The sequence below is a fragment of the Brienomyrus brachyistius genome, chromosome 18 (genome assembly GCF_023856365.1).
Source record: "Brienomyrus brachyistius isolate T26 chromosome 18, BBRACH_0.4, whole genome shotgun sequence".
Classification (NCBI taxonomy): Eukaryota; Metazoa; Chordata; class Actinopteri; order Osteoglossiformes; family Mormyridae; genus Brienomyrus; species Brienomyrus brachyistius.
In genome coordinates, this window is record NC_064550.1 from 1,598,688 (window position 1) to 1,623,545 (window position 24,858).

Here is a 24,858-nt window from a genome sequence, read left to right on the forward strand (position 1 = left end):
CAAGATGGTGAAACTCCAGAGTTAAAAGAACCTCAGCTTCTAATTAAGCTAGACATGGGTTTATCTTTTTTATTATTCCAGATGGTACCGTCTTCAATCGGACAACAGAAGCAGGTGGTATCATCATGAGAGCTCAGAAGTTGTGCTGACTAATACCAGTGGGACAGAAGAGTTTCATTCACGTTTATCGGCCTCCATATGTGATATTTTAACTAGTGATGGAGGATTAGGGTTCAGGATTTAGTTTAGGGTTGTGGTAGAGGGTTAGGGTTAGGGGTGGAGTCATTAATGATAGGGATTAGAGAGGGTTTGAGGTTTCTACATACTCATGTGTTCCTGTTTCATGTTCTGCTATTGGTCTCAGTGTGATATGTGACAGTCCTCCTCTTGCTTCCATAGCACAGACATGCCCGCCTAACCAGTTCTCCTGCTCCACTGGCCGATGCATCTCAGTCTCCTGGGTCTGTGATCTGGAAGATGACTGTGGGGACCGTTCAGATGAACATAATTGTGGTGAGTGCAGTACTGTACTTACCAGCTTCCTGTCCAGTATATGACACATCAGGCAGTGAGATCATTCGCTTATCACGAAGATCACTCTCTTATCATGAAGGAGCTCCTTGATATTTTTCTGTAATCACATTTTTCATATTGCCACATGGTTGTTTACAGATGTATGAATGATACAAGCTGTACTGATGTGATTAGACAATGCCAGCAGGTCCATGTGATTGATGCACATTTTCTGATGATGTCAGCAGGTCCATGTGATCGATGCACGTTGCCTGATATGTGTACTGAGTAAACTCTCTTGTGTGTATCTTGTCTCTCCAGTTTTTCCGACCTGTTCCCCCATCAGTCAGTTCACATGCCGCAATGGCCGCTGCATTGATGTCCTTTGGCACTGTGACCATGGTGAGTCTGTGATATACTCTCCTCTGCTTCCTCAGAGGAGCATCTCTAGATACATCCTACCCTCACAGCAGGGACGGATTATGGGTTGTGTGGCCCCTGGGCAAAACGTTTGCGAGGGCCCCCCCCCCCACCACCACCAGCACCACCACCACCACCACAATTCAAGGGCCCTTGGCAGCCAAACGCCCTCCCTATAGGGTCAGGGGCCCTTGTAGGCAGAGGATCAAAGAATGTAAGCCCTCTAAAATAGACAAACGAAAATACATTGTTGATAAGCGTTGCAAATTGTTTTGGGCTAGGGGCCCCACGGGCCCCCTGCACCCCAAGGGCCCTGGGGCAGCAGCCCCGCTGCACATATTTCTGGAAATGAGAGACAGCTGAGACACATCAAGCCTTGTTTACCTCACCTTGGTCACCGGACTCTCCTTCCTATGACAGATCCCTCATTTCCTACAGTCCCCATGATTTTACCATATTGTTTCCACGATAATGTTGCTATATTTCATGAGGTCTTCATTCCAGAAATGAATCGTAGCCCATCTGTGGCTTATGCTTATGTTTATGCAGCCGCGGGAGCATAAACTTTCTCCATGAACAGCAGCCGTGATGGTGCAGGGTCTGACTGCGTCTGTGCTGCTGCAGATAACGACTGCTGGGATAACAGCGATGAGGTCGGCTGCAGCCGCTCCTGCACCAGTACCCAGTTCAAGTGCGATAGCGGCCGCTGCATCTCTGAGTCCTGGACCTGTGACAGAGAAGATGACTGCGGGGACTACAGTGACGAGGACAACGCCAATTGCACCTCACAGGGTTTGTGTGAATGCTGCCTCCTGTAGGCCTTCAGTCTGCAGGTGAACTAGTGACATTAAGAACCTTGGATTATTTACTTTGCTGTGCAGCTTCACTGCAGGGTTTGGGTTAGGGTTAGGCTACAGTTATCTTCATCCTGGAATGTGAACCTGTCCTGGTTTCAAATCTGCATCTTTAAGTAATACAGACCAATCATTTTTCTGAATGTGCTCCTTTCTGTCCAGGAGATGATAGTAGATGGCTGGGAACAATGAACCCAGTATTTATATGTGCAATTACATCTGGGCCATTGTGGTTAATACAGGATTAGGGTCCCCTGAGTACGATGTTGCCCTTCTCAGTTCTTCTACACTGATCGCATGCAATTCTTAGAACAAAATTCCTTGTTCTCAAGACACTTAACATAGTGATCAGGATATAAGGTCCATGTTGCAACCCCTTATAAGCTCACATATGTGGATTATTTTCAACAATCTTGAGAATTGTTTATCCCACTCCAACACAGGCATGCACACTTACAGTATCTAAATATACATTATGATGCAGACAGTTTTATTCAGAGGTCTTCTATGATAAGTATCATTGATAGGGCTGTACTCTACTCAGAATTTTGCTAGTTGAATCATCCATCCATCCATCCATCCATTATTCTCTGCTTATCTGAAGTCGGGTCACGGGGGTAGCAGTCTAAGCAGGGAAACCCAGACTTCCCTCTCCCTGGCCACTTCGTCCAGCTCCTCCGGGGGAATCGCGAGGCGTTCCCAGGCCAGCTGAGAGACACAGTCCCTCCAATGTGTTCTGGGTCTTCCCCGGGGCCTCCTCCCAGTGGGACATGCCCGGAACACTTCCCCAGGGAGGCGTCCAGGAGGCATCCTTAGCAGATGCCCGAGCAACCTCATCTGGCTCCTCTCGATGCGGAGGAGCAGCGGCTCTACTCTCCCGAGTCCCTCCCGAATGACTGAACTTCTCACCCTATCTCTAAGGGAGAGCCCAGCCACCCTGCAGAGGAAATTCCTTTCGGTCGCTTGTACTCACGATCTCGTTCTTTCGGTCGCTACCCATAGCTCATGACCATAGATGAGGGTAGGAACGTAGATCGACTGGTAAATCGAGAGCTTTGCCTTTTGGCTCAGCTCTCTCTTCACCATGACAGACCGATGCAGCGCCCGCATGACTGCTGACGCTGCACCGATCCGCCTGCCGATCTCCCGCTCCATTCTTCCCTCACTCGTGAACAAGATCCCGAGATACTTAAACTCCTCCACTTGGGGGAGGACCCAGAGAGAGCATTCTACCATTCTCCGGCTGAGGACCATGGTCTCGGATTTGGAGTATTTTATTTTACTCTTTGAAATAAAAATGTACATGTAGTGATCTAATACTTGAAATAGGTATTTCTCAGTGAGAGAATGCAAAGCAGTACATACTGAAATCTACCTTCTTTTATTCTATGCAAATTTCCTTCAAAATTTACTAAGCATAGCATTTCTCTTTAGCACTCTGTCTCTGGTTGCCAAACTGCAGTTCTCCTAAATAATTTAGCGCTGTCCAATTGTGATCAGATCACCCAGGACGCATGTTAATACCAGGTGTGAACAGGGCCAGCATGTACTGTTGTCTCTGATAAATGCCCCGAAATAGGATCTATTGGCCTTCATGCCACCTATGTTGTGGGTCATGCTATTGTCTTATTAATTGTGTCAGTATTACCTGAATGATCTGATCATTTTGGTAGCACGACTACAAAAATCTTGGTTAATGGCATTAGTCTGGTTGCCTTACTTGGATGCACAATAACCACACCCCACCCCCACATCTGCAGCCATTCTACCCCAAAGCTGGTGTGATGCAGAACATTTCCAGTGCCATGTTGGAGGCCAATGCATCCCCATTCACTGGCGCTGTGACGGAGACGTGGACTGCAAGGACCTCAGCGACGAGAAGAACTGCGATGGTGACACGCGCATATGCAACCCTGCCGACCATTTCCGCTGCAGGGACTCCGGTCAGGAAAATTTCGTCGTCTTCTCTTTCTCTAAAATGCCGAAGGCAACAGCTGTCACCAGTTACCCAGTGATTTTTTTTTTCACATTCTTTTCAACTTCACTTGTCCCAGGGAGCATATCTGTAAGGTTGTGTCCACGCGGCAAGTGGAGAAATTTTTGCGCCGTTGTATGTCCATGGGGAGAGCAGTGCCGCTTTCCATTGGCGCAGTGACTCCTTGGGCGCCAACCACCACCCCGTTTTTGCCTTGTTCGATTACCTCTTATCAGTCAGATAAAATCTTCAGTTTATTACGGGTGGGTTTGGAGACTTGGAACCCAAACCACTTAGCAACATGGAGGAGTGTAGTTTCCCAGTACCCCGAATTATTTAACGTTACGTAAAATCACATCGAGACTTAATTTAGACAAATTCTGCTCAGAGGTGTATAAGGGCAGAGACGGGGATACCAGGTTGGGTTTAGTAGCCATATTTAGCTAATGAAACTAAAGTACATGTACTTATAAATGCACCATTCGGTCCAACAGTCCAACAGTAAGAGAGCAAGTGCCTTTTTTGGTGTAAATCAAGAATGATAATTACAATTATTTTTATGGCAAGTGCTCTTTCATGATGTAATGTTCACCCATCCAGCGCCTTTTGTGAGCACCGGTGGTCCGCCGCTGACCGTGTGGACAGGAATTTTTCTTCTGTGCCGAGCAGTTTGCCGTGTGGATGCAGTCTTACAAACAGGGAACGGGTGATGTCTGCGTATATCTGATGTGAATGAATTGTGCTTCCTGATGGTCATCATGTTCCTTCTGCAGAGGTCTGCATCCGGGCATCCTGGAAATGCGATGGGGACAGAGACTGTGAGGATGGTTCTGATGAGGAAGACTGCAAGAAAGGGACCTGCGAGGCCTCCCACCACGCCTGTGCCAACAACAGCTCCATTTGTCTGCCAGATGAGAAATTGTGCGACGGTTTTGACGACTGCCCTGACGGGTCCGACGAGTGGCGCTGTGGTGAGATTCTGTACACCACAGTCCACCGGACCAGTTGGGTTAAGATTAGGGTTAGATTTAGGTGTAGGCACCTGACTGCAATTGACACGTGACCACTGCGTCCGTCTTCCTGACCCCATCTTCCTGCAGAATTGTGCTCCATGGCCAATGGCGGATGCAGCCATAACTGCACTGCGGCTGCCGATGAGGGCATCATCTGCACCTGCCCCCTGGGAATGGAGCTAGGCTCGGATATCAAGACCTGCCAAATTCAGAGCCTCTGCGCCAAGCACTTGCGGTGCAGCCAGCGCTGTGAGCAGCACAAGTTCAGCGTGAAATGCTCTTGCTACGAGGGTTGGGCCCTGGAGGCTGACATGGACACCTGTAGGAGCACTGGTGAGCACTGGGGGGCAGCACTGAGAAGGAAGTGTCAAGCGGGTGACAGGGTGAGATATCGAGGGATTGTGATTGTAGCCAAATGAAGGGGTTTGTGTGTTTCTCTTATTATTTGGTCTATGGGGGGATGTCGGGCAGACTGTGATCTCATAAAGACTCTCACGAGAGGTACAGACTAATAATAATCTGTTCTGTATAAAAACCATCCTTCCCAGCATGTGAAAAATTGCAATGTCCTCAAAAGGTCAAAATAACAGACATTCTGCTCTTATTTTTATCTTCTCTCTCCCCAGATCCTTTTCAGCCCTTTATCATATTCTCCAACCGGCATGAAATCCGACGCATTGACCTCTATGGGGGCAAGTACAACCTGCTGGTTCCCAAACTCAGCAACACCATTGCTCTGGATTTCCATTTCAGCCACAGCACCCTCTACTGGACAGATGTGTTGGAAGACAAGATCTATCGTAGCAAGTTGTCCGATAATGGTGGTGAGTTCTTCCTGATATCCTATCATTGCTGTTGGTGAAGAAAATGTTCACCCACAGAAATGTTAGAGATGAAATGTACAGAGAAAATGTGCAGAGAATGCATTTTTGCTGAACAGGAAGAGAGGCAGGGGCTAAAACGCAGATATGGCACTGGCAAAAAAGTAATTGTACAAACAATTTATTGATAAGTACTTTATTACAACATGAGTAAATGGGAGTTTTTCTGGGTAGAAGCTGACACGTTGCATTCATTCCTCGACAATTCACCTTGACACATTTAATTAATGGACATTGAACTCATTGCAATTTTTTACACGACAGTGTGATAACAAAATCATCTTTAAAATGTACTCTTCTGTTACTTAGAAGCCAAAGATAAATTATGATGTTTAAATGTAATGAGTAGTTAAGGGTTTCTGGAAAACCATTGCTGGCAAACATTACACTCACCTGTCGCTTCCTTGGAACTCCATATCCTTCAACCTCACCTGTCCACTTCTTGTCCCTCTTGCCTTTCAGGCATCACTGACATCGAGGTTGTGATCCAGTATGGCCTGGCCACTCCAGAGGGCCTGGCGATCGACTGGATCGCCGACAACATCTACTGGGTGGAAAGCAACCTGGATCAGATCGAGGTGGCTAAGCTGGATGGCTCCATGAGGACCACATTGATGGCTGGAGGAGTGGATCACCCTCGTGCTATTGCCCTGGATCCCAGATGCGGGTAAACTGAGCCGGAAGGAGAACCCCCCTCCCTGATGACATGGATGGATGGAAGTCTGAATTGGAGCATTGGTTTTGTTGTTTGTGGTTGCTATTTGAAAAACAAGAAACAACATAGTCCTTGCATTAGTTCATAGAGTGGGGTGGTATTATATTAGTCCAGCCCAGCTCCTGGGTACCAGAAGCATCCGGACCCCATCCCCGCATGCATGAAAACTCTCCCCACCCCATCCCCATGTTCATCAGCACACCCACAGTACAGTGTCTATATTTGCCTTTGAATATTTCAGTAACACTTTACTTGGGTGGCACAAATAATAGTAGTATTATGCTTTACTTATGTATTAATTAGTTGCATACTGCTCTCGTGTTCGTTCATCATTAATGAATGTCCCCACAAGGCGGCCCCGCATGTTTTATCCCAAGCAGTTACTATATTTGTTACTATATCTGTTAATTCTGTAAACCTTTGTGAACTACTGAAGGAGTTAATGTGAACCTGCTGATGGATAACAGTAGGGAAATACTGATCTCATGTTTGGGTATCATTAATGAATCATGACACATCTTTTGTCTCAAGTAGCTACTATATTTATTTATGGTTTGTACTTCAGTAGAAACTTAGTAACTTAGTTACTACTAAGTCTTTTTGCCCCCTCAAGTAAAGTGTTACCAGTATTTTAATTATTAAATTGCTTACTTGGTACTTTCCCCCAAACAAATTTTCCATTATTCAGAACAAATTATTCAGCTTTTATTCTGAAAAAGAAAATAACTTAGAACTCATCCAAAATCATTTAAAAACTTTGCATGTGTCTTTTCCGTCTCTGAGAGTGGTGCACATTGAGGTGCCAATCAGTTCTCGTGTGTTTAGGCAAATTGTTCTTTAACAGCCCTGTACAGCCACCCGGTGGTGTTGGGCTGAGAACAAATAATTTAACAGAACAAAAGGACTTATAATTAATACAGCAGACATAAGGATGCACATATACAAACAATTTCATTTCAAATACCACGGTGGTGCCATGCATTTTATTTCCATTCCTGCGAGGAAACCACAAAGATAATCTCCATTCCTGCTGTTAACGCAGGAATATTTGCATTTTTTTCCCCCCATGCAAGTGCAGCCATCTGCTCTGTACACCTCTGTTCGCTTTTCCTCATCTCAGTATCCTCTTCTGGACTGACTGGGATGCCAAGATCCCCAGAATCGAAGCAGCCTCAATGAGCGGGGAGGGTCGGCACACTGTCCACAGGGAGACAGGCGGGGGGGGCTGGCCCAATGGACTCACTGTGGACTATGAGGAGCTCCGTGTCCTGTGGATTGATGCTCGGTAGGTGACATCATGTGAGGTCTGCTCGGTAAACCTTGCCCCCGTTGCAGGTTCATAATCTACCCTTCACTGCAGATTTACGGACGTACTGAGTCTCACTCCCTCGCCTGCCCTTGCTGCAGGTCAGACGCCATTTATTCTGCGAAGTATGACGGATCTGGGCTCATCGAGGTTCTTCGGGGCCATGAGTACATTTCCCATCCTTTTGCTGTCACTGTGTATGGCAGCGACATCTACTGGACGGACTGGCGCACTAATACTCTGGCTAAGGCTAACAAGTGGACAGGACGCAACGTAACGGTGGTACAGAGAAGCGGCACGCAGTCCTTTGACCTGCAGGTGTACCACCCTTCCAGACAGCCCCTGGGTATGGCACACATAAACACACAGCCCGCAGGTCTACGTCCCCCTTGTGGCAGCCTTGGGGTATAGCACACATAAACACACAGCCCGCAGGTGTCCGTCCCCCTCCTGGCAGCCTTGGGGTATAGCACACATAAACACACAGCCCACAGGTGTACGTCCCCCTCCTGGCAGCCCTGGGGGTATAGCACACATAAACACAGAGCCCGCAGGTGTACGTCCCCCTCCTGGCAGCCTTGGGGTATAGCACACATAAACACAGAGCCCGCAGGTGTACGTCCCCCTCCTGGCAGCCTTGGGGTATAGCACACATAAACACAGAGCCCGCAGGTGTACGTCCCCCTCCTGGCAGCCTTGGGGTATAGCACACATAAACACACAGCCCGCAGGTGTCCGTCCCCCTCCTAGCAGCCTTGGGGTATAGCACACATAAACTCACACCCAAAGAGGTCATTTGTCACAAGAGAGATGCTCTATAGATTTTGATATCTGATTCTTTATATCATCATAAACATCCACATGTGTCATATTGTGTACTAGCATATCCTTCAATTTAGATTTCTAAAGAAAGATATATTTCCATTGATTTGTTCCTTAATTTCACTGACATTTCTGCCCTTGTCAGTAAACAACATTGTCATCTGGCCTTATGGATGAACAACAGTATTTGTATACATCTTCCTCTCTCTCTCTCTCTCTCTCTCGCTCTTCTCTGACTTCCATATTGTCTGCCTCCCCCTCAGCACCAAACCCTTGTGCAGCTCATGGTGGTCGGGGCTCCTGTTCCCACCTCTGCCTCATCAACTACAACCAGAGCTTCTCCTGTGCTTGCCCCCACCTCATGAAGCTCCACTCCGATAAGCACACATGCTATGGTAAGTTAGAAGGTGCTACACTTTAAGCAGCATTTCTCAGCAGGTGGGTTGTGAACCAAAATAATAGGTCCCAGGACATTTTCAGTGGGTCGCGGAGTGTCTGCTTTATTTTGAGATTTTTATTCTAATTCCAGACATTTTATTCATTGCATAGTATAATAGCATTTCTTAATCAAGCACTCCGTAAGTGTAAGAATTAGTTGTATTGTGGTTTGAGCTTGATTGTGGGTTTTCATGACTTTTAGTGTTAGTCACTGATAGCACACGACAGCTGCTGACATACTCTTGTTTTATTGGATAATTGGTGGTCATTTTCTTTCACAGAATCTCGCCAGTTCCTCCTGTATGCAGGACAGACTGAAATTCGGGGAGTGGACCTTGAAAACCCCTACTTCAACTACATCAATTCCTTCACGGCGCCATCCTTGGGCAAGGTTACAGTCGTGGATTATGATGCTTCTGAAAACCGTATCTACTGGTCTGATGTGCACACAGAGACCATTAAGAAGGCCTACATCAATGGCACAGGGCTCCAGACTGTGGCATCTGCTGGTACTGTATTGTCCATGAGTTGTACTACTGATAAGAGACAGATATTTGCTTCTTATCATCCTGCCTGATATGTAACTGGATCCACATGTTGTACATATCACTCCCAACAGACCTGCCCAGTGTTCATGGACTGGCAGTGGACTGGGTCTCCCGGAACCTGTTCTGGACCAGTTATGACAACAACAGGAAGCAAATCAATGTAGCACGGCTGGATGGCTCCTTCAAAAAGATCATTATTGAGGGCCTGGACAAGCCCCAACAGCTAATATTGCACCCCCAGCTTGGGTTAGTGAGACTTTAAGATACACAGTTCTTTAGAATCCTGGATGACTGATGGGTCACTAAGATATATGTTACTGTTTCATATTAATGGGTTGAATAGAGTCTACTGGTCAGGACTGTGGTTCTATAAAGACAATATAGGACTGTGGTTCTATACAGCCTGGATAGGGCCTCATAACAGGATGTTTTGAATAGGAAACTGTACTGGATAGATGGAGACAACATCAGCACTGCAGACATGGACGGCAAGAACCACAGAGTTCTGTTCACCAGTCAGAAAGGCCCAGTGGGTGAGGATGTGTCTTCAGTACAGCATCTGTGTCAGCATTAGCAGATCTGGGTAACACTTTACTTGACGGGGCACAAATGCTTAGTAGTGACTCAGTTACTGCTGAAGTACAAATTATGAACACAAATTAGTGTCACGAATCATTAATGATGAATAAACATGGGAATAGTACGACACTCCATTACTTGTTCCTTGAGTAGTTTCTTCCCTAGTTCCTTCAGTAGTTCACAAAGGTTTACAGAATGAACGGATACCGTGACAAACATGGTAACTGCTTGAGATAAAAGATTCATTAATACATAATACTATATTGTTTTTTCGGCCCTCAATGAAGTGTTACCGGTGAACCAATCAGCAGAAACCTCTCTCGTGTCCATCTCTCACAGGTCTGTCTATTGACTTTGATGTTGAGCACTTGTACTGGATCAGTTCAGGAAACAGCACCATCAACCGCTGCAAACTGGATGGCAGTGGTCTAGAGGTCCTGGAAAAGGTCAAGGGAAAGCTGACCAAAGCGACAGCATTAGCCATTATGGGTGAGGGTTAGGATCAGCCTATCTGGACGTATCTCATGGTCTTACTTGTTCTAATCTGCTTCATTTCTCACTGATTGTTCTGTTTTCTTAATTTGCCCCCCTGTTACAGAATATGCATTTTATTGCATTTTTACAATTTATTTATGTGTTTTTTTTTTTTTATCTTTTTACTGGCAATAAATATAGAGAGTGAAGGAATGAACAGTCAGTATAGAGTGTAGTATCTGTCTACAGCTTAATTAGAAAGAAGAATGTAAATTTGACAGACTGGTTAAATGGTGTATTCATTGCCTTCGGTTTAATTGTATTATGAAAAGTGACACGGAATGATTACAACCTGTTCGTGTAGGAAGTAAGCTGTGGTGGGCTGACCAAGGTAGAGGACAGATTGGAACATGTGACAAGGAAGATGGAGGCAGCTGGAAGGTCTTGAGGAATGGCTCCTTCTCTATAATGCACATGAAGATCTACAATGGGACTGTGCAGAAGGGTAGGAAAATGCCGTCTCTGCATCTTCAATCCCAGTGGTTGTGTAATACCTCTACCAGCAACAGTAGCAAAGCCTAAATGTTGTTCCCAGGTAGTAACATGTGTAGCAAAAACAATGGAAACTGCTCCCAGCTGTGCCTGCCCACTTCGGCCAGCAGCAGGTCCTGCGTGTGTATGGCCGGCTACAGCCTGGATAGGGACCAGGAGACCTGCGGAGGTAGGAGCTCTGTGTAACAGAGACAGTGCAAGCAGGGGGACAGGAAATCCACTGCATCTCACTATTCTTTACTTAAAACTGCCATCTATAGTGTATTAAATATACCTTTATAATGCATTACAATTGTCGGTATAAGAATTAATGAAGTATTACAGTTTCTTCTATTGACACTCATAAGGCATCTAGACTTGATTATAATACTTCATAAGTTCCAATGAAGCTTTCTTCTATAATGCACTATAGAGACTTTCATAAAGCATTTTAATTTAGTTAAGAATGCTGTTTAATGCATTATGATGTTATCCATATTGCATTATAGTTGAGAGCTTCATAAAGCATACGTAATAGATAAACATGGCTATAATGTGTTATGGCTTTTTATGTTTATAATGCTTTATAAATGCATTATAATGTGTCATGAATGTGTTCATCAATTCTTAGAGACATGGCAATCATAGAAAGTGTTACCGTGGTTCTTAATTTGTCCACAGGAGTGGGTTCCTTCCTGTTATATTCAGTGCAGGAGACCATTCGGGGAATTCCTTTGGAGCCTTCGGATAAGTCCGATGCGCTGATGCCCGTGTCAGGCATCTTCTTGGGAGTCGGCATTGACTTCCATGCTGGTGAGTCAAAGTATACCTGTCTTTCCGCATAACCTGCCCAGCACTGGTTGACTCTTTGTGTCCCACAGAGAGTGACACTATCTACTGGGCTGATATGGGCCTGAGTACCATCAGCTGGATTAAGCGAGACCAGACCTCGCGAGGAGACATCGTGAACAGTGGTATTGGGCGAGTGGAGGGCATTGCTGTTGACTGGATCGCAGGTCAGCATGTAGCAGATGCACTTTTGCTAGCTTACAGGTGCATACTTTCTTACTGAATACCTTGGATGAGGTATTGGAATACAGGAGACAACAGACTTATGTATGTGACTTTTAGCATAGCTCCTCAGTATCATTTTGTATCCATAGATAGGGTTATAACCCGAAGGTATAAATGTACTGGTTACTGTTTGTCCCATAATTTTTCAAACAAATGTCTAAGATGCTAATAGCCAGAAACCCTACTGCCTCCGTCTCTGTTTAGGTAATATCTACTGGACAGATCAGGGCTTTGATATAATCGAGATGGCCAGGCTAAACGGGTCTTTCCGCTATGTGGTCATCCCTGATGGTTTGGACAAGCCCCGTGCCATTGCGGTCCACCCAGAGAAAGGGTAAGGCTTAGGCCAGAGAGGATATTACTGACTTTTTGGTTGCTGCCTAAAGGCTTTTTATGAAAATTCAGCTATGACCCCTGTCCCAAATCTGTGTGATTGTGTGAGTGCAGGTACCTGTTTTGGACAGAGTGGGGCCACCACCCACGCGTTGAGAGGTCCCGTTTAGACGGCTCCCAGAGGGACGTTCTGGTTCACATTGGTATCAGCTGGCCAAACGGCCTTACCATTGACTACCAGGCATGAATACATAGATGTTAGACAATGAATTTTCATAGCAAGTTTACTGTTACTTAAGTGGGTTTGTAATCTCTACTCTCTTACTTGGCAGGAGGGCTTGCTATATTGGTGTGATGCAGGGACAAATAAGATAGAACGCATAAACCTGGAGACCGGAGAAAACAGGGAGGTGGTCTTGGCGCACACCAACACAGATATGTTCTCACTCTCCATCCTCGGGAGCTACATTTACTGGACTGACAGGTGACTTTAATTTGCAAGTGACTGTTAGGGGAGGACATTCATTTATATTTAAGTGTAAAAATTACTGCCCCTCTCATCCTAATTGTGATCTGTCTTGTGTGTTGTTTGTGTTTCATGTTGCATTACTTACTTACTTACTTACTTAGATTCTATTGCTCTACTACACCTTGAACAACAATTTGGTTCTTGACTGGGATTTACTTATGTATTTGAATGAATGTTTATTTATATGGTCTTTCTATATCGCGGATTTTCACCTATCGCTGATGGGTCTGGAGCGTAACTTTCACAATAAGCAGGGCATCACTGTACATCTTGATCTACATGCTGCTTTACTGTCTAAATAGACTGTCCTGGAGGCTTGATAGACATTTTATTAGACTGTTTTTGAAAGTGTTTCTCGTGTCAGGACCCATGACAACGGTTCCATCAAGAGGGGTAACAAAGATAACGCCAGTGAGGTGGTGTCTCTGAGAACAGACATTGGGGCCCAACTAAAAGATATCAAAGTCTTTAGCAAAACAAGGCAACAAGGTAAACTTTCCTTAAAACTTAGATGCTGTTAAATAATTTGTGATACCCTTCATTCTATATTAAGAGATCCAGAATGCTAAATATCAGTGCTTAATTGAAAATTGTGTCTTATGAATCTTCTGAAATTAAACCTCAAAATTTTACCAGAGAAATGATCTGCTGTTTCACTTCTAGAATTTAGAGATTAATCGTCATTGTTGACACACCACAGCACACAACAACAACGAAATGTGTCCTCTGCATGTGACATAGCAGGGGGCAGCTAATTCAGTGCCCGGGGCACAGTGCTTGGGGGCGGTACATTGCTCAATGTATCTCAGTGGAGCCTTTTATCACTTAATCACTTCTATGACTAACTAGTGTCTTGTTTTCCACTAGGAACAAATAGCTGCAAAAACAACAATGGTGGTTGCCAGCAGCTGTGTCTTTACCATGGTAACGGCCAACACACATGTGCCTGTGCTCAAGGAATGTTGGCAAAGGATGGGCATGGATGCCAAGACTATGAGGGCTACCTGCTCTACTCAGAGTGCACTGCCCTTAAGAGTGCCTACCTAGGGGATGAGAGAAACTTCAATTCACCCATTCGCCCTTTAGAGGACCCTGTGCACATGAAAAATGTGATCGCCCTTACCTTTGACTTCCGGGGTAGCAGTAGCAACGGCTTCAACCGTATCTTCTTCAGTGACATCCACTTTGGAAACATCCAGCAGATCAATGATGATGCTTCTGGTCAGAAGGTCATAGTGGAGAGTGAGTATTTGAAAACAGATGATATCCTATGACAGATACAAGTTGGTCAATGAAATCAAACACCATCTGTCACATATTTAATGCGGCACACTCTTGTTCATTCTATGTCATGTCACACCCCTAGAGGGCGCAGAATGATTTTGACCCACATACAGAGTGCAAATAAACATATTGTGGTGAGTGTGTGAGTCATTTCAATAAAGGAGGCATTAGCTCTTTTAAAATGGAAGTTGTTCTCTTTACACAGTCACTATTGGTCTAACACTCAAAGCGGCACAGACAGGGAAGCCAACAGTTTACACGACCTTTATAGTTACACACCAATGAAACGCACACATTCTGTGACAAACATTACACAGTTACGACATTTACTATTAACTTAAATACAGAAACACACATATTAATTTATAAATAATATAAATACCCATGGTGTGGTGTACACAGAGACACATGGTACAAGCATGCCAGTAACTGCATAAATAGTCCTGCTGACCAACTTTAAGGCATCACATTATGTCAGCCAATGGCTCACTTATAAGCACACATTAATCCATTGGTAACCTTTCTGGGACGACCCTATGGTAATTACCTGTTAGTAACCCTTCCGAGATGACCCCTTGATGACCCCTTGACATCCAATGTAATGACAAATTAGTAACCCTTCTGTGATGACCTGTTGGTAACCCTTATTGGATGGCCCATTGGTATCCCTTCTGGGATGACCTGTTGGTAACCCTTATTGGATGGCCCATTGGGATTCCTTCAGGGATGACCTGTTGGTAACCCTTATTGGATGGCCCATTGGGATTCCTTCAGGGATGACCTGTTGGTAACCCTTATTGGATGGCCCATTGGTATCCCTTCTGGGATGACCTGTTGGTAGCCCTTATTGGATGGCCCATTGGGATTCCTTCGGGGATGACCTGTTGGTAACCCTTATTGGATGGCCCATTGGTATCCCTTCTGGGATGACCTGTTGGTAACCCTTATTGGATGGCCCATTGGTATCCCTTCTGGGATGACCTGTTGGTAACCCTTATTGGATGGCCCATTGGTATCTCTTCTGGGTTGACCCATTGGTAATCCTTCTGGGATAAATTGGACTGCAGAGTCTTTCAATGAAAACCTCATCACAAGTTCTGCACTGGGTGATAACCAAATATTTCTCTGTTTTCAGAGGTGGGGTCAGTTGAAGGCCTAGCTTATCACCGGTCTTGGGATGCACTGTATTGGACTAGTTATACCACTTCCACCATCACCCGACATTCAGTAGAGCAGAGCCGCTGGGATGCTTTTAATCAAGAAATTGTGGTTACTATGTCAACAGATGACCACCCCCGTGCTATAGTGCTGGATGAGTGTCAGGGGTGAGTCCCGCTTGTCCATTGTTTCAAAGCATTATTTTCATCTGCACCAAGTCCTCTGTTCTGTCTTTTGAGGTTGCATGTTTCATGTTTTATCTCTCTTTTTATTCCGTTGTTCAGTCTAATGTTCTGGACTAACTGGAATGAGCGATCTCCTAGCATCATGAGGGCATCACTGTCAGGGGGCAATGTGCTGGCCGTCATCAGCAGCGATATCCGCATGCCTAGTGGTTTAACCATCGACCACCATACTGAGAAACTCTACTTCTCTGATGCCAGACTGGAAAGGATTGAGCGGTGCGAGTATGATGGCAGCCATCGCTATGTGAGTCCTTGTACTGACCTCAGCTATGGTTCTATTTGTATGTCACCCCCCCCCCTATTTCTGCTTGACTGTTATGGTGTCTTGTCCCACTTCTGTCCTCCCTGTAGGTGGTGCTGAAGAAGGAACCCATACATCCATTTGCCCTGGCCGTCTATGGAGGCCATATATTCTGGACGGATTGGGCACGGAAAGCTGTGCTCAGGGCTGACAAATATGCTGGGGCCGATGTGAAGGTGCTTCGCTCTGACATCCTCCATCAGCCAATGGGCATCATCGCTGTGGCCAATGATACCAACAGCTGTAAGTGGCCAAGGGAGACATTGACATACATGTATGTAACTGTAGCCAAGTAGAAACTCTCATTGATTTAGCATCCAAGCTCAGACTATAACTTTCAGGTAAGAGTTTCCATCCATCCTTATCTGTACTTTACTTTATCTGCTTATGATAATCTTGAGTAAATCTGGACCCTGGAAGTGTCTTCTCCAGACAGCATACCACTTTGGATCGAAGTCCATGTGGTACCCTAAGCAAGCTTCACCGCCAGCGCCCCCTGTCTGAGACAAAATGAAATTGGCTGACCGCCTCAGAAGGTGGTGCCCTTGGCAGCCTCCTGTATTTTCTAATAGGTTGACTGGCACTGATCACAGGAAGCATTGTGTCTACAGGCAAGTCTTCTCCATGCCGATTGAACAATGGGGGCTGTCAGGATCTGTGTCTGTTGACACCTGAGGGGCGGGTCAATTGCAGCTGCCGTGGCAACCGCAAACTACTGGAGGACAACACCTGTACAGGTGAGAGTTTCGAGGGAATGTATCTTTATCTCTTCTGGTGGTATCTCACTAGACTGGGCTGGCATTGGCTGAACCCCAGCAAACAGTTGTGAACAACTGTATCTACAGCTCCAGACTCTGCGTGCAATGCTGTGGATGAGTTTGAGTGTGGGAATGGAGACTGCATCAAGTACAACCTGACGTGCGATGGGATGTCCCACTGCAAAGATGAGTCAGATGAGAAGCAGGCCTACTGTGGTGAGTGTTTGAAGGAGCGTGCATGTGTGTGTGTCTGTGTGTGTGTTTGCGTCAGATGTACAATACATTTTGGGGAGCAAATGTCCCGACAATGTGATAAAAACTTGTTATTTTGACGTTACGGGGACCATATTTTCAGTCACGACAAGGGGGAAATCAGTTGAATAAAAATCTGTGACTGCAGTCTAAAAATCCCAAAAGACTTGTTAGGGGTTAAGGTTGTCATAGTTGGGGTTAGGATTTTGTCCATAGAAATTAATGTATGACACCCACAAAGATATGAGTGTAGGCGTGTGTCTGTGCGTGCATGCGTGTTTGTGTGCACGTGTATGTGTGAGAGTGTCTATTTGATGTGGGTTTCATCCCTTGACACAAGCCCATGTGACAGTGATATATATATTTATATATATATATAGTTTTACATGTGTGGGTATCAACAACACATCCTGCTTTCATGTAAATGCAGCCAATCGCAGGTGTAAAAGCGGCTTCCGGCGGTGCTTAAATGGACGCTGCATCAGCAATCTCCTTTGGTGCAACGGCATTGATGACTGCGAGGATCTCTCAGATGAGCTGCCATGCAACAGTGAGATGGCGTTTATAGTCCTCCATGCAAACTTGTGCAAGAGTGTCCCTCCTCTTAGTATGAATTGTTTTTCTTGTAGAACCTCGTAGGTCCTGCATTGCCAGGCTTTAAACATAAAATCGAAACACAAGTGCTGCTGAACAAAGAATCCCACTCAAACACTCAATTTCTTACATATGTTTTTGAATATAACCGTAAATCCATAAATCATATTCAAAACCAAAGCAAAAATCGGATCAAATTCTAATACAAAAAAAGTTTCAACCAACTCATCCACCTTGTCGGCCTTCTTTTATTTGGAGAAGTAGGCAGTCATTCCCTTGATGGAGGCAGGAAGTCTTCTGGCTGGGACATAAAATGGGAATGTTTCCACTAATCTAGGTCTGTACACGTTGGGCACTTGTACATGGTGTCTGTGTTTCAGAAACTCGGTGCTCAGAAGATGAATTTCAGTGCTGGAGCGGAGGTTGCATCAGCAATGCCAGCCAGTGTAACCAGGTGGTGGACTGTGAGGACGCCAGCGATGAGATGAACTGTGGTAGGTTCTACAAGCAGAGTCACCCTGGTGACTGTTGACTTAATGACTATAGGTGACGCTGCTGTCTGAATGTCATGTGATTTTGTTACTTACAGCCGACACTGACTGCTCCAGTTACTTCCGTCTTGGAGTGAAGGGTGTTACATTCCAGAAGTGCTCCATGACTACCCTCTGTTATGCGACTTCTTGGTTGTGTGATGGGTCGAATGACTGTGGGGATTACTCTGATGAGGTGAACTGCCCAGGTGAAAACTTGCAAATATATGGTCTTTTACTCACATACATAATATAAGCATTTAGTGTCAGGCTGACATGGATGGATAAGCCGAAGCTACAATTATTTTAACACCCCAGTAGTCATTAAATATCTCCCCCCCCATTCTATAATGACCCCCATCAATCATCATCCGTTGACCTCAACAGACAAAAGGAAGCCGAAATGTCCATCAGGCTTCTTCACTTGCCCCAGTGGCCGCTGCATTCCATCAAGTTGGACGTGCGACGGAGAGAATGACTGTGAAAATGGGGCTGATGAGCACCACTGCGGTGAGAGCCATTGCGCTCATCCCTGATCCTGTGTCAGGAAGACTGAGCTCACACTGAGACAGAATCCCTCTCTGACCTGTTTTTTTTTTCCTGCCCTCCAGACAAATTCTGCTCTTCCACCCAGTTTGAATGTGGGAACCATCACTGTATCTATAAGCACTGGGTGTGCGATGGTGCCGATGATTGTGGGGATGGCACTGACGAGGGCATCAGTTGCCGTGAGTGCCAGAACCTATGTGTGATACCAGCTGTAAATATGTGTGTGTGTTGAGGACATGGTTTGAAAGGCAAGAACTGCCCACAGATGCATTTTACTGGAAGACTTGTTAGGCCACCATCTCAGGAGGTTGGCCCAAATCTGGGCCTAGAGGTGGAAGGGTGGGATCAGGAGAGGGGTTGAGCATCTTGGGGACCCTTTTGAAGTAGTTTTGTTCCAAGTCCAAGAATTATGCATGGCAGGCCTGCTTTGTGTAACGATCTTGATTGAGTAGCCTTGTTCCCATGCCTACCTTATTGTTGCTAGCAGGAAACAGGACCTGCAGCCCCAAGTCTTTCCATTGCCCAGATTCCCATGTGTGTATCCCCTTACACTGGAAGTGTGACGGAGACCAAGACTGTCCAGGTGGAGCTGATGAGGATGCCAGAGCCCAGTGCAGTAAGCAGTTCAACCCCTTCTGCCGTTTATATTCTGAATAACTTAAATAAAGATAAACCATAGGAACAGATTCTTCCAAGCTCCCAACACAATTGATAAGTGGTTGAAAGATAGATGGATAGATAATCTATAGTGACTATTGTTGCTTTCCCTTGACCTCAGTGCTCAGCAGCACATGTGATGGAAACTCCTTCATGTGCCAGGATAGACAGTGCATTCCCAGCCAGTTTGTGTGTGACCATGACATTGACTGTTCAGATGGCTCAGACGAGTCCCCAGAGTGTGGTGAGTGCCTCTGCGTATCTATGATTTTCCGATTCGGGCAAGAATGAACGTTATCAATGGTGCCTATTCTGGTGCTTCTTCTGCTGCTCTTACATTCCGCTCAACCCCAAACAGAATACCCCACCTGTGGGCCTGAAGAATTTCATTGTTCCAATGGACAGTGCCTTCCCAATAAGAAGCTGGAGTGTGACGACAAATATGACTGTCATGACTACTCAGATGAAGCACCTGAAAATCCTCACTGCAATAACTCAGGTTAGGCTCCGTCACTCAACACTATGGACTATAGACAGGAGCTGTAAATGCAGTAATTTCACATTAAATGTAGGTGAAGTGTTGTTGAGAATGCCTCTTAATGATTTGTGCCCTTTCTGGAATCAGTAAAAACTTGCAACAGCTCTGCCTACACGTGCAAGAATGGAAACTGTGTCAATGAGACGCAGCTGTGCGACCACAATGACGATTGTGGTGATGGCTCAGATGAGCTTAACTGCTTCATAAATGAGTGTCTGAACAGCGAGCTGAGTGGCTGCTCACAACAGTGTGAAGACCTCAAGATTGGATACAAGGTAGGAGGAATATGAAGATGCCATGACTGAGTAGATGCAAGACCTGTGTTGGGGCTTCAGTGTTAGGATACAAAGCAGAAGCAATATCCTGCTTATGTTATAACATTTATGGATGTGAGAGACAAACTTATAATGTACCTGCCACTATGATTCATCTTATTTCGTGCCTTCACTCTCCCTGCAGTGTAGGTGTGATTTTGGTTTCCAGTTAAAGAAAGATGGGAAAACATGTATGGACATTGACGAGTGCATGACCACCTACCCCTGTGCCCAGCGCTGTATCAATACCTACGGCAGCTTCCACTGTTTGTGTGTAGAGGGCTTTGAGCCACGACACAATGACTCGACTTCTTGCAAGTCGATTTCAGGTGAGATGCAGTCTGATAAGGGCAGAACTAGAAACTCTTCCCATAGACATGCTGGTGCACGTTAGTGGGTGTAATGGATCACAGATGATCCATGATCTGTACGGATCCCCCTGAAGGTTCAGCACTCACGAACAGTGGATTAATTACAAAATATTAACCATAATAGTGTGAAATACAGCGTTTCTGCCATTGCAACTACATTGTGATGCTATGGAAGTCCATGTAGAGGACACTCATTCGGGACTGAAAATTTACTTCTCACTATTGGTGAGAATCCCCCCTCCCCCCATTATGTATAACACATAGGGGTGATTATACATTTTCAGTGAGAAAACAATAAAAACTTTCTCGCTCCCGGAATTTCTTTTGTTATTTTGTGATCTCAAGAAAATAACTGATGATCTTGAGAAAAGAACTTTGGCTACGGTGAGATCGCAAGAAAAATAAATATTCTCCCCATAATAAGACAGATAAAGATCGTGATGGATGTCCACTATGGAGTTACAGTGAAAATACAGACAAAGCAGTTGTGTGTTGACATGTTAGAAGTTCTTTGCTTTAAGTGCCCTTTAAAGTGTTAGAACTAAATATAAAGCAAAGTTATATTTGTCTCTTTTTTTTGGCTGATCCGAAAAAGGATCTGATCTGTGACTCAAAACCGTGATATGATCCGAACCGTTGTTGCATGTACTTTCCTTGGTTTTCACATTATCTTTCTTCTTCATATAGCGGAGGAGCCCTTTCTCATATTTGTGGACCGTCACTATTTGAGGAAGTTCAATCTGAATGGATTCAACTACACTCTGATCAAACAGGTCAGAGTTACAATTCACGGTTTTCAAAAAGGGGCTGTGGGTGTGATCTAACATCAGTCTCCACCTTCCAGGACTTGGACAATGCTGTGGCTTTGGACTTCCACTATGAACAGCAGATGGTCTACTGGATAGATGTTTCCAGTCATGGCAGCACAATCCAACGCATGCATTTCAGTGGTAGTGATGTGCAGGTCAGTGTGGCCAAGCCCTCCATCTCTCTGGATGGAGCTATCCTGATATTTTCAAATTATAACAAGCTGTTCTTCTGAAATCCCAGTGTCATACACTGCCATCAGTATTTTCATAGAGCATATCATGAACATCATGAATTTATGATTGATGTTGGAAGTCTGTCTATAACAGAAAACCAAGGGAAGTTTACTGGCTAGCCTTTAACCCATGGCATATGGCAGATTAAGGGACACATTAGCTACTGATATTTACCTTTTGGGTGGTCCAGTAGTGACCACCAATTGTGTGGAAATCTCATCAATTCCTTAGCGCAGAGGTGGCCAGTTGTATCCGCAAAGGGCCAGTACGTATACAGGTTTTTGAATAACCTTTACGTCAGCTGTTCAGACCTGGTTATGAGGACTCTTCGGCCAATCAGTCCTCTAATTAGTAATCTGATTAAGGGGTAGCAGCAAAAATGTGCATGCACAGTTTAACCCTTTCTGGTTAAGATCGGCCTCCCCTACCTTAGCAGGTCCTCCACCACATCTATCTTGGAAGCGCAGATGGATTGGCTGTGGACTGGGTGGGAGGAAACGTCTATTGGTGTGACAAGAGAAGGAGCACCATTGAGGTGTCCAAGCTTGATGGCACCTTCAGGGCGGTCCTAGTTAGCACTGGGCTGAGGGAACCACATGCCATAGCTGTCGACGTGCGTAACGGGTATGACCTTCCCTCTTACTCAGTGATCCCTTACTCACTACTCCTTCCCTTAATTCCAACTCATACCTCACCAAGATATAGTGACATAATGCCATATAACAATGTGGTATTATGTTAGCATTATTTCATTAGTACATTAGATCCTCCTTACTAACCTATTCTACCACAGGCATTTATACTGGTCTGCCTGGGGCGACCATCCTCACATTGGGAGGATAGGCATGGATGGAGACAACCGCAGCACCATCATCCAGGACCACATCACATTGCCCAGTGGCCTTACCCTAGACTTTGTCAATGACCGTCTTTACTGGGCTGATGCTCATGAAGACAAAATAGAGTTTGCCAACCTGGATGGCAGCAACCGGCACATGGGTAGGTCTTCCATTTGGCTCACTGTATGGAGGTGCTGGGGTTTCTTTTCACCCTTCAGGTTTTAGAAGTTGAGAGCAGAACTGACAATTTAGAACAAAACCAAACCTTGAGAGTTATATGAATTTGTGAATGAATTAAGTTATATCATAGTACTACACTGTGTGGAGTGAAGAACAAGATGTGTGTGTGATTGGGTCTTTGTGGGAGTGTGAAGAGCCAGGAAGGCAAAGGTGAAGCAAGAGGAGGTGCCCAAGGGTATAATCACACTGTGGGGCTAAAACACAAACTCCTTGGGGATGGGGCAGGCTGTTGGGTCTATAAGTAAATGCTAGCAGGCAGGGGTGCTGACAGGCTCAGTGCAGTCTGTAAGAGTATAGCAGATAACACAAGAGGATAGCAGCCTTAGTAGTCTCCATTCTGAATTACTGACTCTTCTTACTGTCCAAGAACCGAGAGCAGAAGCAGCAGCTGCTGGACTTTGTCGTTACTTAGCAAACAATTGGCATTTCCTTGCCAGTATACCACATTACTCTGTTTCTCTTTTAGGTTGAAGTTTGTGACACATGAACCATGTATAGCTGAAATGATGTGGAATAAGATTCAGGTTAATGTGAGTTATTTAGTGGTGAATGGGATCTTTTATCTGCCTTGACAGTGCTGAGCCAGGGCATCCCCCATGTCTTTGCCATTACCTTGTTTGAGGAATATATCTACTGGACTGAAAGGGAGACCAAGTCCATCAACAGGGCCCATAAGACTCTTGGCACAAAGAAGAGCATGCTGGTCAGCACACTACATGAGCCAACAGGCATCCATATATATCATCCCTACAGACAGCCTAAAGGTCAGCTCTGATACATGTACTCTCACAAAAGCAGGTCTGAGGTATGGGGTACTTTTAATTTGTTGTCTCTTTATTGAGGTCATTTTTCTGGAAACATGACTCAACATCTCAGTATGCAAGTATAGGTAGATGAGTGTAATATTATTCTTGAAAATGATCAGTGTTGTTTCTCATTGTTTCATGGCTGATTGACTCTACAGCATAACTTAGTTGTAATTTGTCATGGCTCCTTCCTCCTCAGTGGGCGACCACCCCTGCCAGACAGATAATGGTGGCTGCTCGGACCTGTGCCTGCTGTCCCCAGGTGGGGGCCACAAGTGTGCATGCCCCACCAACTTCTACCTTGCCAACGATGGGCGCCAGTGTCTGTCCAACTGTACTGCCAGCCAGGTCAGAAGTTCTTGATTAGTTTGTTCAGGTATTTGGGATCATTGGAGTTGGCATTGCTCCGACAGTAGCCCACAGTGTAGAAGAACTTGCTGGCCACAGTCTACTGGTAGAAGCAGGAAAGACCTGAGCTTCCTCATGCAATAGTTTGCTCTGGTCTTTCTGTTATAGCAATTTTGTTGTTTTGCTAGTCTGGTCTGTTTCACCTCCATTTCAGAGATTTCAGGGACAAACTGTCGTTGGAGTTAGAAAATACAGAGGCCAAAAATCAAGGAGTACAGAACAGTATCTCATATTTTCTTACTGTTAACTGTGATATAAGCCTTGGAGCCTCATGAACAGCCATGGCTTTGTAATATATTCCAAAAGACATGGACTCCGAGCTTCTCTGATTGACTCTATTCCTTGCTCCTGTACTGTTTTGTCAGTTTGTCTGCGAGAATGGCAAGTGCATCCCCTTATGGTGGAAATGTGACACAGAAGATGATTGTGGAGACAGATCAGATGAGCCCGCCAACTGCCGTGAGTAAGGGATGCTTGTAAATGAAAAGCCAGAAAGGAATGAGAGCATCCCATGTAGGGAGTAAATACTGAGGGACTGTGTGTCTTTGGAAGGTTAGGTTAAGGATGAACAGGTGCATAAATGCACAGTATAAGGTAGATGAGCTATATTACAGACAAAACATAGATGTATGTCCATCCCCTTTCAGGTCATTTTAAGTGTGCACCAGGTCAGTTCCAGTGTGGCACTGGAATCTGCATCAACGCAGCCTACCTCTGTGATGGAGACAATGACTGTCTGGACAACTCGGATGAGGCCCACTGCGGTACATTATGTCTTCAAGAACACGTTCAACTTCTCTGCAGTTCCCTGACTTCATGTCAAATCATACATCTGTCTGTTTCAGACATCCATGTCTGCCTGCCCAACCAGTTCAAGTGCAGACAAAGTAACCACTGCATCCCCTTAAACCTTCACTGTGATGGTCAAGATAACTGCGTGCAGGGCGAGGATGAGGAGGGCTGTCG

At 45.3% G+C, this 24,858-nt stretch overlaps 1 protein-coding gene across 3 annotated transcripts in view; it reads left to right on the forward strand.

Annotated features, from left to right (window-relative positions):
* The window catches only part of lrp1ab (low density lipoprotein receptor-related protein 1Ab), a 50,049-nt gene that overhangs the window by 14,448 nt on the left and 10,743 nt on the right, over positions 1-24,858 (forward strand). Inside the window, exons 18-65 of one of the 3 annotated variants that reach the window (XM_048982993.1) lie at positions 400-513; positions 835-915; positions 1,558-1,725; positions 3,548-3,730; positions 4,536-4,733; positions 4,863-5,108; positions 5,402-5,599; positions 6,119-6,323; positions 7,492-7,656; positions 7,779-8,023; positions 8,763-8,894; positions 9,219-9,446; positions 9,557-9,731; positions 9,924-10,018; positions 10,404-10,553; positions 10,903-11,043; positions 11,134-11,259; positions 11,751-11,882; positions 11,951-12,085; positions 12,348-12,477; positions 12,591-12,717; positions 12,809-12,960; positions 13,370-13,494; positions 13,873-14,247; positions 15,425-15,614; positions 15,732-15,936; positions 16,044-16,236; positions 16,605-16,730; positions 16,839-16,967; positions 17,434-17,553; positions 17,978-18,091; positions 18,187-18,336; positions 18,515-18,637; positions 18,739-18,855; positions 19,161-19,292; positions 19,455-19,577; positions 19,692-19,832; positions 19,959-20,146; positions 20,331-20,514; positions 21,244-21,329; positions 21,401-21,520; positions 22,033-22,223; positions 22,393-22,598; positions 23,254-23,442; positions 23,684-23,832; positions 24,258-24,351; positions 24,540-24,656; positions 24,738-24,857. In XM_048982993.1, the coding sequence (XP_048838950.1) occupies positions 400-513; positions 835-915; positions 1,558-1,725; positions 3,548-3,730; positions 4,536-4,733; positions 4,863-5,108; positions 5,402-5,599; positions 6,119-6,323; positions 7,492-7,656; positions 7,779-8,023; positions 8,763-8,894; positions 9,219-9,446; positions 9,557-9,731; positions 9,924-10,018; positions 10,404-10,553; positions 10,903-11,043; positions 11,134-11,259; positions 11,751-11,882; positions 11,951-12,085; positions 12,348-12,477; positions 12,591-12,717; positions 12,809-12,960; positions 13,370-13,494; positions 13,873-14,247; positions 15,425-15,614; positions 15,732-15,936; positions 16,044-16,236; positions 16,605-16,730; positions 16,839-16,967; positions 17,434-17,553; positions 17,978-18,091; positions 18,187-18,336; positions 18,515-18,637; positions 18,739-18,855; positions 19,161-19,292; positions 19,455-19,577; positions 19,692-19,832; positions 19,959-20,146; positions 20,331-20,514; positions 21,244-21,329; positions 21,401-21,520; positions 22,033-22,223; positions 22,393-22,598; positions 23,254-23,442; positions 23,684-23,832; positions 24,258-24,351; positions 24,540-24,656; positions 24,738-24,857 (7,533 nt within the window). The remainder of the gene's footprint in view (positions 1-399; positions 514-834; positions 916-1,557; positions 1,726-3,547; positions 3,731-4,535; positions 4,734-4,862; positions 5,109-5,401; positions 5,600-6,118; positions 6,324-7,491; positions 7,657-7,778; positions 8,024-8,762; positions 8,895-9,218; positions 9,447-9,556; positions 9,732-9,923; positions 10,019-10,403; positions 10,554-10,902; positions 11,044-11,133; positions 11,260-11,750; positions 11,883-11,950; positions 12,086-12,347; positions 12,478-12,590; positions 12,718-12,808; positions 12,961-13,369; positions 13,495-13,872; positions 14,248-15,424; positions 15,615-15,731; positions 15,937-16,043; positions 16,237-16,604; positions 16,731-16,838; positions 16,968-17,433; positions 17,554-17,977; positions 18,092-18,186; positions 18,337-18,514; positions 18,638-18,738; positions 18,856-19,160; positions 19,293-19,454; positions 19,578-19,691; positions 19,833-19,958; positions 20,147-20,330; positions 20,515-21,243; positions 21,330-21,400; positions 21,521-22,032; positions 22,224-22,392; positions 22,599-23,253; positions 23,443-23,683; positions 23,833-24,257; positions 24,352-24,539; positions 24,657-24,737; position 24,858) is intronic. The other 2 variants (XM_048982994.1, XM_048982996.1) reach the window with 2 other exon arrangements.